General features: G+C 40.5%; 1 protein-coding gene across 1 annotated transcript in view; it reads left to right on the forward strand.

Moving 5' to 3' along the window:
• The first annotated feature begins 4237 nt into the window (after positions 1 to 4237).
• The window catches only part of ntf3 (neurotrophin 3), a 36095-nt gene continuing 25231 nt past the window's right edge, over positions 4238 to 15101 (forward strand). The window contains exon 1 of the mRNA XM_046378721.1: positions 4238 to 4377. Coding sequence (XP_046234677.1) covers positions 4360 to 4377 — 18 coding nt within the window. The 5' untranslated portion in view covers positions 4238 to 4359. The remainder of the gene's footprint in view (positions 4378 to 15101) is intronic.

Raw genomic sequence — 15101 nt, forward strand, 5'->3', positions numbered from 1 at the left:
TCGACATTGTGCTTGTAAAAAATTAAGTACATCCTTTACAGCGATGATGCTGAATGAAAGGCTCACGTCAGGGGACATGTTGTGATGTATGACTAATGCTTAGTCATAAATGTCCACTTGGACTCAAAGATGACTCATAATGACGTTCGGTCATTATGACAAAATTTCACACAAATTTGTAAGAGGGGGCTGGAATTCTAGTTGTTCTTTAATTGCATTACATTATAAAGGTTTTCACCCGATGCTCTAGTAAGGTTTAAGTTGTTCGACTGTACAAGGTCTTTCATTTGACAGACTGATATAAATATATTTTATAGGTGTACTATGGAGTCCAATACTTCTGTGTATACACATATCTGGATCGCATTAATTATGTTTTTTTTTTTTTTTTTTTTAAACTATTCATATGTTTACAACTTACTATGGCATATTCAGGTGGTTTAGAAAATCTACATAGGAATTCTGCTCACAGGCTTTATATCAGTTGTATATATAAGGCGCATTATTTAATATATTTCATTTTCTCACACGTTGACCACACTGAAGAAGGGAGGAAGGATGTGATAAATAACCATGGGACCCTTATCCAGTGAGTGGATTTTATTTTTGTATTCGCCCATTTGTCCGACAGCCAGTTATACCAAACACAAAAGCCTATTGCTTCGAAGACCTGTTGTGCTGACAGTGAGGTGACCTTCATCATTAAAGACCAGACCGGCACTTTGGGTATTTCGTGAAATGTCATGGTTGTGCCCATTGCTGAGGCATAGAAAACTGAAGACCCCATGGATGTTTGTGCAGTTGCAATTTGAAGTGTGTTTGAAGTGCATTTTAACAAGTTTGTATGCATTCATTTTGTGTTAAACAAACCTTTTTTAATTCTTGGTATCTTTCCTGAACCTGAGCATTTGTGATACCTCGGTAAACTAAAGCCGAGATTGGTGAAGTTGGTGAAACCACCAAGAGTAGCCAGGTATAAAACTGTAAAAATCCCATCCTTCCATTCCATCCACTCCTTCAAAACAATTTGTGTCCTGCTTGACCACTGTTGGAGGACAAGTCCAAGATAGCAGTGCATCATTCTCATCACTAGCTGTGTTCAACGTCATGCCTCATTCACTTGAAAAGCCAAGCTGACGATGACTTCAGTTTGACCTCCTGCTCCAACCTCTTTTTGGTTTCATCTTTTCTTCCTTTGAGTTCGTTCGGTGTGGAACCAGAAATTTTGGCTGAATTTATTCTGCCATTCTTGACTAACTTGCTATAGCTTTAGTAATGGAGGAAAAACTGGGAAATGGAGATCTAGATTTGTATGTTTATGTGTTTAACAACCAGCTACACAACAGATTTTTGCCCTTTCCTGTTTCTTTCCTCTCTCTCTTGTCACTGGTTCCCTCAGGGATCAAATTGTGATAAGTAGGTGCTGCCTCTCTGAACCTTAATCTCGTTTCTTTGTCTTGTCACCTGCATCCATGTTTTTTAAAGTTGTAGGTCCTGGGAAAACAGATGGGAAGACAGACACATACAGAATGAGGGTTTGGGTTTGCTACAAAAGCAAAAATGAAGGAGGAGTCCACTTTAAACAAATAGTAAGTACTAGTAATTGGTTTAATGATCAGTCGCACTCACAGCTTCATTCAAGCTCAGCCCAAAACACTGGCTGATAAAAATATAATCACTAAAGGGGTCTTAAAAATTGTCAAATCATGCCAGGATTACAAAATGGACAATTTAGTACCTTTAAATTTAAATGAGCCCAGCTGCTAAATGGTGGTGTTCAAGCTACTGAACTTAAGCTACCTTCAACTGAAGAGAAAACATTTTTGGAACTAAAAGCAGGGGCGCTGGCACATTGGTCCAAAAGAAAAAATATCACGTAGGGCCACTCCAACACAAGCCACGCCAACACTGCATAATTGCTGTAACCACACCTCTAGAACCAAAGCGATACACCAGTACTTAATGTACAGTATTTACTGACTGTGAGCTGTGAAAATACAACACTGTGCAGACATACATGCAACATTGCATGTATCACATGCATCCAGTGAAAACGTTTTATTAATGCAGATACAGTAGGTTAATAATTCAATACTCAAAACAACTGTTTTCATTATCCACCTGCTGTTCATTTGCATTGTTTACCTCACCCACTTGCACTATACTCCACCCTGCACTACCTCCAGAAACATATTTATTTTACTTATCTTATTTTATTTTGTTTTTACCTTATTCTATTTTATTTTATTTTATTCTTCTATTATATGTTACTTGTTATGTTCTATGTATGCACCAATCACCAAGACAAATTCCTAGTAATGTGAAACCTCTTCACTTACAATGGCAATAAAGTCTTTTCTGATTTCTGAACCGTTTTGTCCCACCCCACCTCTGTCCAAGAATGCCCAAATATATACTGCATAATTCCAAACATACAATTTTCAGTGGTACCACTTTTCTTCCATTTCAATGATTCAGAACAACACTGTCATCCTTTAATTGATTGTTGATCACATTTAAAAAAAATCTTGAGTAAATTTTCTCAACATTTCGAATTTCAAATACAAAAGGTTTCAATTAACTTTATAGCTGAAGCTGAAAAAAATTCAGCTTGTGAATGTATTTTCAAAAATGTTTCAAGTTTAAAGCAAAACCTGCATAAACCGAAACAGAACCCCCCCCCAATTATCAGTCAGGTCAGGTCTTGTCTGTGTGTACTGGCCAATTAGAACCCATTCACAGCTTTACCAGATGTGCTGTTGAGACTGACAAGTGATGGAAGAGAAAGACCAGATGTGTAGCTAACAGAGTGTTGCCATGTCTGTTTTGACGGCTTCAAAATCAACTAAGAAAACGAAACAGAGTGGTTTGTGCAAAAGGAAAAGTAGACACACTTTAAGGTAAGACTAGAACTACATGGTATCCATTTCACAGTATGTTAAAATGTGTGAAAACAGTAGTTGATTGGCATTAAAAATATATATTATTTTATCTTACACATTTTATTAATTGGTTTATTTGTAGACATGAACTATTCTGAAGAAATATAGTTGATCGATTTCTTTGTTTGAAAACTCAATGGGCATTTATTACTCAATTTTTTTTTCATGCCCAGACAGTAATAAAACACTGATCCTGACTGATACGATCATAATGCATTCATGAAAGAGCTGGATGTGCAGCAGTGTGAGCAGCAGCAGAGCATAGTGAACCTCCAGCTGCTGTATCAGAGCCAAAGAAAAGCAAAAGAGAAACCAGCAGATGCATTCTGATGAAATGAAATGTTATGAGCTACGCAAATTCACTGCACCCGATTATATCAGTATAGTTTAAACAGCATTTTGTAGCCAAATTTGATTAATTTACAAAAACGGTGAGTAAACATATTAAATTTATTCACTTACATGCATTGATTCTAACTCCTAAATAGAGGAGCTGTAGACTTATTTGAATATATGTAACCGTAGGTTTCCCCTCCTTAATTTGTAAGTCACATAAAATGTTTCCAGAGAAAATAAAGAAGCACTGACACATAGTGGGGGGTCAGGCGATTTTTAGTAGAAGTTAGAAGTTGCCAATGATAGTTGGTCACATGGGCTACTAAAGTTGCAGTGACATAGTTATGCAGATACTGATATTAAATTAATCAACTTTTCATCTTCCTTTTAGGAGGGTTAGCATGACTTTTACTGTACTTTGCAGACTGCATGATGTCCAAGAGCTGTATGTATCTGTGTCAATTATAGTGTAAGAAAAAAACGGTTTCATTTTCATTATTCTTATTTTATTTTAGGGCGGCTATAGTTCAGTGAAAAATGGAAGCATTTAGTCCGTTTGAGTTGAAACGTTCAGTCTTGAGGAACCTGTCAAATGTCATCCAGCACCACATGTAAAGCTTGCATTGGTCACACACACACACACACACACACGAGCACGAATGTACATGCGCGCGCTCCTAATTCGGTGTCCTAATTCATGTCAGCAGGCTTGCTCCGCTGACAGACAGTGGCAGCATGCATGCAGGTCTTTGCAGCAACATGCGCCAAGAGCCATCTGTTCTGTAACAGAAAGAGCGGCGTAGATTATGTTGGAGAGAGAGAGAGAGAGAGAGAGAGAGAGAGAGAGAGAGAGAGAGAGAGATCAAGAGAGAGAGAGGGAGAAGGAGAGGGAGGGAGGGAGAGGGAGAGAGAGAGAGAGAGAGAGAGAGCATTACGCACACCCTGATCCTCTCCACACAGAACCAGTGTGGCGCACAGACCGGCGGCAGCCCTTACAAAGTGGGAAGTTTTCGCCAAAGGATTCTGTCTAAAAATTAATCACCTTCATGTCGACTCTGTTGGAATCTAACCTGCCGATGCTATGGTTACCTTTATTACGGTAGGAACTCCTTTGTTTAGTTTGATTTGGTGCGTTCTAGAGCATTTTCGTGGCTGAGGAAACCCTTCGGTTTGGGGGAAAATTGACACGAAAGAAGTGACAGAGATTGACCCCAGGTGTTCACTGGGTTCAGCAGACTTTACAAGATGACAGAGACTCTCAGAGTTGTACTTTAAGCGCATCAAATCGTGGGATGAGCAGCTATGGAGCGCCTGGGGCATGAATAGTATTGGAAAGTTTGGAAACAGAGGCGAATGAATAGGTTTTGAGTGGCCCAAACTAAATATTTACACTTTTGTAGCACAGAGGAGTTGCATGAGATGTTCAGGAATTTAATTCTTCGCCTGAGCGTAAATGGCAGGTAAAATAAAGTTGAATGAGAGACGCACTGTGCGCTGTCTCATGTGAAACCAGTGCGGACCAGCACTTCTGCCTCCCGTCTCTCTCTCCCTCCCTCTCTGTATGTGTGTGTGCGCAGGTACACAAAAGGGTTGGGTCTTTCCAAAGTTCGCTTACGCACACAAACATTAGAGACTCCTGCTGTTTTTACACGCACACGGGAGTCTTACTCTTTTCAAAAGCATGTGAGGCGTGTTGGAGGGAGCGGAAATGACTGAATGCGCACGGGAACGGTTCATAAGGGCTTGAATCTTTGGATTACCGACGCGCTAATTGCGCCTCGGCTCGCCGTTAGTGGGAGTGAAGACTGTCATTACACAGTTGATTGTCAACACAAAGGCGGACTACCCGTTGAATCCTTCTCTCCCTCCCTGCGCCTTCCCTGCCCCGTGTGCGTGCGTGCATATTTGTTTGTGTATGCATAGAAATTGTAGCCTGTGTGCGCACGAGGTGGAGAGAGTGAGCGGCCTCAGTGCGCGCAGAGGTCCTCTCGAAATTATGGAACACACAAGTGCCACGGTCATTTTGATGTGCAAGTGGCATTCAACATATGATTATGTTTATCAAAAACAAAAAGTTAACACATTTCTACACTTTTCTAACAATAAAAAACTATTAAAACACACGAGGAAGTAAAAATAAAAAATCGAACTTTCTTTTCACTATCTGGAGCTGAAGGTTTTTGCAGAGTTGAGGTTAATGTGTGTTGTGCCTCACTGTGTGTGCATGAGTGGATATGTTTTATACCTCCTTCTATGATTGGTTGGGAGCTGATGATGGGATTAGAACCAGATAGTCCAGTAACCCAAAATTACTTGTGCTGCATGTGTGCATGTGTGTGCCTGTGTGTGACCAGTGTGATAACATAACATGAGGGAAATTCTGCATAAAGGCCTCAACAGTGCTGTGGTGCAGTTGGGCTATGCCTGATGTGACATGTGGCGTAGGAAGCTTTGCGTAATGGCTCGCATCAGTGGGCGTCTTGAGCCTTTGGTGGATGCGTTCCTGTTGCTGTGGGAGTCCACTTATGTGCATGCGCGCAGAGGCTGCTGGAGCAGCTGTTGCAGCGGTGGATTTGACGCAGAGCCCCCCCTGACATGTAGGCATATAGCAGGGCAAAGAAATTAGGACGCAGAGAAGGAGGCAGGGAGACAGGGGCTGGTTCCATTCTGCAACTCCCTTTATGGGCACTTGAGTCAGAAATGAGCCAAAATGGCTCCCAGGTGGCTGATAATGTTACTATGGAGAGTTCCTGTTGTCCTCCTTTGGCTCTGCATTCCAACCTTTTTGTCCTTTTGTGTATCCAACTCGTCTCTTCTATCTGCTTTACTCTTCCCTTCCTGTACCAGTTTCATTTGTTGTCCCAATTTCTTTTGTTTATATTGCAGCAATTGCACAGTAACATGACGTAAGAGAAGTAAACAACTTGGACGTTAGCCATAAAGATTTCCGAAGCATTCTGTACTCTAAATGTCAGTGGCTTGAAGCTTGAAGGTGTAGAAATGTGTACCTGTCAAGTACATAATAACTTTTCCTTGTTAATTAGGGTTTAAGTGAACAAACAGATGATATGAGGACAACTTGTAATGTTCAATGATGAATCCTCCCTGGATTAAAGCACCAGCTACACAGTTAAAGAGGAAAAGGCAGGCTGGGTGGATCATTGGTGTTATCCCATCACAGATGTTTCATTCATTTGGGTTCATGACACCTCCGGAGGGACTGACTGGAAGTTCTAGTGTCCTTGAACCTCCCTGTTTTGGAAATCTGTTCACTCATCATGTGATGTTTCCTATTTCTTCTTTCCTCCCTCTCATGAGTCATTACGTGTAATTTAGTTTACACTTTACTAATAAATAATTCACTAAATCAGCAATCCAATCTGTTGAAATCATATTCAGGATTACAGCTTTTGTTAAATTGTGCTAACATAGTGCATCAAATCATTGCAAATGCAAATTAAGTATTCTTCCAAGGAGGAAGAGTATTGACTGTACAGGAGCTCAGAGGTGACAGCTGGAGCCCTGCATGGGCCAGAAATTTCAGCATTAGTCCCCCCAACAAAGGTCCAAACCCATCACAAATCAACTTAGTGGGCTGAGGCCCATAGGGTCCTGGCAGGCAGAAGGTGCTCAGTAGCAAACTTTACCTCAGAGCCAAAGACATTTACAATTTTTCAAGTCTGTCTAATGTAAACACTCACTTCATTTGAACCTAATAGGAGACAGCAGTATGATCAAGCAGATATCATCCAGAATTAGAATTTTCCCTGCTGAGTTGCAGTGAAGGGGTGATAACGCAACCATGGGATTCTGCTCTGAAATGACTCTGGAAGATAATAACATGGACTTTCAGATACACCGTAAATGCACTAAATGATTTTTGTCCCTCATCCTTTACACTGGAAGTGCATTAGGAAGGGGTCTCGTAATGGCCACTGTGAACATAAGGAAAGATTATAGCAAATCTAACATGTTTCTCTATATATGTGCATATGTGACAATATCTTTTAAACAGAATTTTAAAATGTGAACTTCTCTTTTAAAACCAGGCTGCTCTTGGCCAACATGTTAAGTGTTCAAAAAAAAAAATTCGATGGAAAAGTTAAAGAGGAAAAAGTTGGTGGGTGACAGTAAACACACCCTATCACAGTTGCTTCTCCCATGTCCTGTTCAAAAGCACCAACAGTGACTTGTACCATCCCTGAGGTCCACCCATCTGCAGCCATCACTCCTCAGCAACTCCAAAAGCACTTAACACATGTTTCTTGCAAGTTGTTTCTGCTTTTCAAGACACTGAAGGGTTTTGTAATTATGGTCAAGTGGAGCTCAAGTACTTTTCTAATAGATTTGTGTCAAATGTGATGTTTGCAAGACTACTGGGGTCAAGTCACTTAAAGGGTCTGTAGCAGGTTGGTGAACATAAATAGCATCACATAACAACATTTGTGGGTATTGAAGTCCCTTAAATCTGCATAAGGAGATATAAACCTAAGTATCATGAGATCCTGTACAGTAACTGCATAAACTGCAAGGCATTGGTGAGTTTGTGTTTGGAAGGCAGGATTCTTTTCCATGCTTTCCTTTGTGGATCAGTTTGTTGCCCTCTTTCTATATGGTTGCAGTTTCGCAGCCCTGCTGCCTCCTCCGAGATGGTTTACACATTTAGAGTGGAGTGTTTACACGCTGCACATTCTTATGGCTAGTTAGAGCAAAACATACTGTAAGGATTTGGATCAGACATCTTTCCCTGCTCTGTTGAACAGAAACAGCATGATGGAGTCAGGGAGTGCAGAAGCACACATATACATGTCAGGACATTCGTTTAAGGAAATCATTCATTTCACCTGTAACCTAAACTGCTTACTTTGGTGTAAACAATCCTAAACTTTAACTGAGATCCTAGCTCAGCTCTGACGAAACAAGTTTTTTCGTCTTTACCACAGTTCCTGAGGCAGAGCAGACAGAGATCATGTGGTTTCAAGGTGAGGCTGGACCTTCCCAGCAGTTCAGTCATATGACAGTTCAGCCCTCCTCTCTCTGTCCGTTTTGACCCGGTAATCTGCCTCTCTGTCTCAACGATTTTCTTTATCTCCCTTACATTCACCGTCTAGATCTTTTTGTCCCCCATTTGTTCCTCTCTTTCTCTCTTTACATTCTCTCTCCATCACAGGCTGCTTTTCTTTCCACTCTCTCTGTTTCCATGTTAAAAGGTAGACTCAGTGACCTCCTGATGCAGCTGATCACTGATAGTGTTAGGAGGAATGAATTCCCGTGCAAGCTTACAATCTTCCACTTAAGCGCCTTTTTTTTTAACCTAGCGATCGATCCACTTGTGTATGTTGTCGTGCAGCTTTGGACCACGTCTATAGCCACTCTAAGCAACATCTCAAGCCTAGTTTGTATCTAAATCTTATGGTATGTTTAATCAGGTGTCCTTTTTAAATCCTATCTAACTTACTGTGCATATTTCCTGCAGTTTCCACAAATGTGGTAACAGTTCTCTTATGGGAAGCAAGTCGCTAATCAAACCGACTGCTTCCTGTTTGATTTGTTCATTTCCCGGATTGACTGACAGAATGTTTTTTTATTTCTATCTATGCCGATCCATAATTTTGTAGTTACTACGGTTAATTTATTCTGTTTCATGAAACACATGTACAGAAGCTATAAAGTTGAAGAAGTACACAGAAGTACCAATTCGTTACATTACAAGTAAATGTGCTACATTTAAAATCCTTCTTATGCAAAAATACAAAAGAGAAAATGTTTCTTTTGTGAAACTGTTAACAACCAGACACTGTTTTGTAGGGAACCACAAGGCAAAAAAAGGGTGGAAATCACCAGTTTAGTATTCAACAATGCAGTGTAAGAACACCTTGAGGAAGTTTTTTCAAGTTACTAAGTAGCTTTGACGATCAGAGAGTTGCTGAAAAAATTAAGTTACAGCGATGTCAACTACTGGACTAATTCCAAATCTTACACACCAATTATGTAAACCAGTGATTCCCAACCAGTGTGCCACAGCAGTTGTTGGTTGTGCGGTGGGGGACATCCGGCTTCACCCGATTGGTGCTCTGGGTGGACCGCGTGGGGTCGTGGGCGGAACAGACAACTGATCCAGACATTTTTGCCCAACAGCACGCCGCGCTATCTTTCTAGAGTTAGAGATGTGCCATGGCTCAAAAAAGGTTGCGAAACACAGGCGTAAACATAGGGCCTAGGTTTGAAAATACTGTACTTCCCATTTAAACTTGCATTCCTTCTAATGGCCAGCAGGGGGCGACTCCACTGGTTTTGAAAAGAAGTCTCACTGTAAGTACGTTTATGAGAAAATGTCCATACTTCTCACTTGATTTGTTACCAGAGGCATAACATTGCATGTCCTCCCCAACTCCACCCTCTCATCTAGATTTGGTCACTTCTGTTTTCAAAAAAATCTGATGTCGACAGCCATAATGCCAAACTCAAGGCTTTGAAATGGTATCCACAAAGCAGCCATAACCTCACAGTGGCTCTGCACAATATTTATAGAAATTCTGTGGCTTCAGCAAAGCACCATCTGAGTGGCTTCTTGCTAATCTGTAGAAGGCCATTGTTAATTGTTGAGACCTGGCATGGAGATGTTGTTTTAGTCACAGATTTTACTGTTTTTCTCTTACATCACCTCCATAAAAAAAATCTGAAAACCTACTTTTTGTTAAAGGACTCTTGAGTTTCCTCCTTGTTTTACACAGATGATTTCTTCATAGCAGTAGTACAGTTCTAGTGTGTCTCAGATGGTTTGGCCAAAACAATCTGTTGTGTAATCCCAGTTGAAATACTTGAGAGCGTCCATCTTCATGTTCTACTTAAGGAATGAGATGCCTATAACTGATTTGTCAGGTTAGTGGCCACCTTTGATATCTGAGCTGACAGATGTTCAGACAGCCTCAGGGTGAAACCTCCCATTTAGAGTCTAAACCACACACACACACACACACACACACACACATCAAATCCCTACTTGTCCCTACTTTCGGCTAAACTCTAAACCAAACATGAGACTAATCCTAACTTGAATCTTTACCCTGAAGCCAAAATCCTGACACTAAACTTGGCCCTTGAGGAAATGAGGACCACATATCTCCAAAATGTCATCTTTTCACAAACTAAACAAAACAACTCTGTGTTCACCTTTGTGGCAATGCGTCATTTTGCCCATGCGTTCACGAAAGGTACGAGATGCGAGAGACATAGTTTTAACCAGACAACCACTCTGTTTGCACATAGTGTGAAAGTGTTGTTGAGCGTGAAATTTTGGCTGAGAATCAAATTCAGATGGCTTTATTGTCTAGACCATAGTACTATGTGGATGTACTGATTTTAAAAATGTGCTGTGTGATGTATTTATGTGGTGGTTTAGTACAAAGTATAAATGAAGCTCGGAGGTCGGCGCTGTGGTTTGTGCTTACAGGTGTGGGTGGAATTTTCATGCAGTATACAATTAACGGTTTGTCAAAGGGGATATGTTCCTGCTTAGGGTGCTCAATTTGCAGACTAGATTTTCTTCAAAAAAAAAGCCAAATTAATCATAAAAACTGCCAAAAAAACCCCTCAAATTGAGGTTTATTTTATACATTTTTATGATTTTCACTGCGTTTGACATGTCTGTCATTATTTTGTGATTTTAATCTTGCATGTCTTACCCTTTCATCTTAATTGTGGTCATTTGGTGGTTTTATAAGCTCAAATCAAACTGATTTAACTGTATCACATTGTTTCAATTGTTTGCTATTAAAGCATGACTAGTGCAGGACAGATGGACGATACACAAGTAGAGACTAATTTTAGAAGTAGCTGGGCTTCGTTGTCACACCTCTTGGCTCAACACTGAACTGACGAGAGCCTTACGTTTGGTAAAGCAATTAATGAGATGTGCACAGTGCATGTGGAAGGAAAATAGTAGTTGTTTTGTTTCGATCTAATAAGCATTGCAAAACACAAACAAGAAAGTAGAGAATAGATGTGGCACCTCTTTTGTGCTAGCAGCAACAACATTGCACGAGATGCAGAAAGCTGGGACAGTCAACAGAACTGTTCCAACTTTGATGCAAAGGCAAATGCCGATGGCAAATTCCAATAGCTGCATTCATTTAAAAGTATGAATATGTCAATATGCAACATCGCTGAGTAGTATGTGTCTTTTCAGTGTATGTCACTGCTTTTCCACTCCTGATCCTTGAGACATACATTTTGTAGCTGTGCCGCTTGCCCCAGTGAAAGAATAAGCATTTACCTTTGGATAGTCAGTTGACGTTACACTTTACATGCCCAAACAACATTTCAACGGGAGAATGAAGGGAGTAAATTAGTGGAACTTTGTATCAAATTCCATATTCCAAGCACAACACTGATAGAAGCAGCAGCTTCATTATTATTGTTTTTACCAATGTACCAGTGCTGACAAGGAGCTTTGGCCTACGTGTACACTTACTTGTTTTTAAGTCACTGACATGAAAAGTAATAAAACCACAGACAAGAATGTGTCAAACTTGGCAGCATGCAAAACACAGTTGAAATGATGGAGAGTTTATCCAGTGTCGCAGTGTTGCTTGTGGTATCTGAACACACAGAATGCATGAATCCATCATATGATAATGATTGAGAGATTAAAGCTATAATATCAGGTATCTGAGGACAAAACGCTCGCTTGCTGCTGTATGGAGTGCAAACATAAACAAGCAAACGCGTTTCACAAATGCCATGTGATTCACTTACAAAGACAGCGTGCTTTGAAAACATAAAACACCACAAACTAATGCATTTGGTTTCACAAAGATAAAATGCACCTGTCCAACAGACACGCAGCATATTAGCAATACATCGTACCTCTGAAACAAATACAAGCACGCCTGAAGAGCACTAAATCACACATCCTACAGAGACAAAGACATAAATGCTACAGGACTTTTGGAGCAATTTTTCTGACACGCTTCTGTGCTCAGGATTATCTGACAGGAGCAAAACAGCAATGAATGTGGCATCTGTGACATGTACTAGGAGAGACAGAAAGCTTTTCCCTGGTGCAGCCCGACATGTGAGCACATGGCGTATACTCTGGTTGTCTGGCGAAAAAGTAAAGCAAAGAAGGTGACACCATTACAGTTATGACTCATCGCAAGACCTTTGCCCCAAAATAGTTGAAATATTGATGAATTTTAGGCAGTGAATGTTTGACAGAGTAAACACACACATGTGCACATTTTATATGTGATATATAAAAGGTGCTTTTATCCAAAGTGCCTGATAGTACAGTCAGTTCAGGTGTTCTTAGAGCCGGCAGCCCCAGTGGAACAAATAAGTACTTATGTTTGAGTCCAGTGGCTTCAAGTATAGAAGAAAGATAGAGATATAGAAGAAACACACATATGCATGCATGTGACTCCTGCAAAGCTAATAAATGGTGCAATCGTCTGTCTTTTTATAGTTTCTGCCATCTTTCCTTTCACCATGGGATACACAGGCAGTCAAAACAAAAAAAAAAATCTAATTTTAAGATATCAGTCAGATGAAAAATATTGCAGCAGAGAACAAAATTCAATGTGACTTTTGCTCCAGAAACTGTAATTGTCTGCTTGACATGCTTGAAAAGATTTAGTGAAATTCATTTTTTCATCACTCAAGGAAACGTTGATCATGAGTGCTGCATGTGCCACATTTCGTTAAAGACTCATGTGATCCTTATCTAATCTAATCTACCATGGTTTGAGAGCTAATTAATGGTAATTATAAAAAGGGGATGTGCAGATTTAATTTGTGGGCTTTGATTTCTCCCTCGTGGCATCAGGATTGTCATGTGCTGCAGTAAAAGAAACACTGATGTCAACAGTTTAAATTTCAAAAAACTTTGATATCACATCATTTCAGTGTTATTATGGTTGAGTGGTTGTGTCTTTGAAGCACACTGATGATGTTCTCTGTTGGTGTATCGAGCCATAGTCAGATGAATCTGCTAGGGGGCCTTTGGGAACAAATGAGCTGCTGGAAAGCCCCAGTCCTCTCACTCTCTTTAATGGGTGCAGTCACTCTGGGCCAGGATATTACCTGTTCCATGATAATATGCTTAAACATCCTGGAATATGAAATCTTTAAGAAAATTTGGAAATAGGGAACTTCTTTAAAGCAAAAGCCAATTAAAAATTTGCAGCTGAACCAGTCACCAGGGTCCAAGCACCCGATGTAAACTAAAAGCAGTGACTTGCCGATTCAGAAAAAATGAGGAGGACAAGTCCAGCCATGAATAGGACTTAAACCAGTGTTTCAAATGTGTTGGGACACCCTCCTTTAGTGCACATTGTCTTTAGGATCTGCACTGTTCTCTGCTATATGCTACAAAACCTGAAATGCAAAAAATACAATCAGCCTGGAGCTTTTTGGGGCCCCTGGAGTTCTGGGGCTCAGGGGCCGCTGCCCATTGGCCCTTGCCCCTGGACCAGTAATTCAGGATTTACAACTATATATATATATATATATATATATATATATGTACACACACACACGCAAACACACTGAAGCAAGGTCAAAGCCACAGTTTAGCCCCACAGTCTATTCCTGTGTCTGTGATTCTATTAGGCCTGACACCGGATTAGCTTCCTTGATCTGTGTGGCTGATTTGGGCTGGATATTATAACCTATTACTGCTCTCTCACTCTCACACACAACCGGTGCTGACACTCCATTCAACACATTTCTTGCAGGGTGTTCAGATCACACAGTTCTCACTCCCGTGTTCAGCCTTTGTTCGCTGTCCTCCTGAGGCCACATGTACATAAGTCATGGCTTTAAGTGTTGGTGTGATATGACGCCAACTTAAGTTTATCTTTAGAGGGATCTCAACAAAATGTGTCACAGTGCGCTTGAGAGAAAACAAATTATGGTGAAAATTGATTTAAAAAAGGACAAAAAAAGAAATAAAAAGGAGGGCAGCTGGGGGAAAGAGCATCACTGCTCAGTGTTTGTAATTCCACTGAGAGTGGACCTTGTCAGATGGAGGGAATAATGACAAAAACCACATCAAAGTGATGAGGTCTTCTTTCCCCCTTCACCCTTTGAGAAAACCGCAGAAATCTAACACTGTTAGTGTCCTGTTATGTCTATCTGGCCTGAAGGAGATGGATAGAGACTTTCTTCTATTTCTTCCTCTCTCTTTCACACAAGGACTAAACAGGCATGTCAACACTGCCGCACTTGTTTATCCAATAGACCGGGCAGGGACAAACATATACCGCTGAGGGACAGCAGTCTGCAAGTTCACTTTGGCACCCTGACACTTGGGCAGCTGCTTTCACTCACCAGACCGTCTCTTTCTGTCTGAAGCATGAAGCCTGTGATAAACAGAAACATGCTCCAGTGACACAGCACTCGGCGTGATGTTACCTCCATACTGTGGCCTCTCAGTGGCACATGGTAACCTACTCCTGCAACAGTACTGCACTATCTGTTATTGGATTTACAGGTAGCCTGCCAACGTGTTGCTTCGATTTAAGCCATTATTTTTTCACAAGTCTACCAACTCTATGGAAGTGCAATACTAGACTTTAGATAAAATAAAATTTTAATAAAAAGGATATCTGTCAACCTAAACCACAAAGTCGATAACTACATCTCCACTTTGCACTAATTTCTTGGACGTGTTGTAATTACTTTTCTTTCCATATGAAGAGTCAAGTGGTTTCATAAGAGCAAGTTTCAAAGTCTTTTGAACAGCATTAAAAGTGCCCTGTGGAGTTTTATGATTTCATTCGTTGTTACTCACAAAAACACATCATGTGTATCCTTCAGGCC

Source organism: Scatophagus argus, chromosome 22, assembly GCF_020382885.2.
Source record: "Scatophagus argus isolate fScaArg1 chromosome 22, fScaArg1.pri, whole genome shotgun sequence".
Classification (NCBI taxonomy): domain Eukaryota; kingdom Metazoa; phylum Chordata; class Actinopteri; family Scatophagidae; genus Scatophagus; species Scatophagus argus.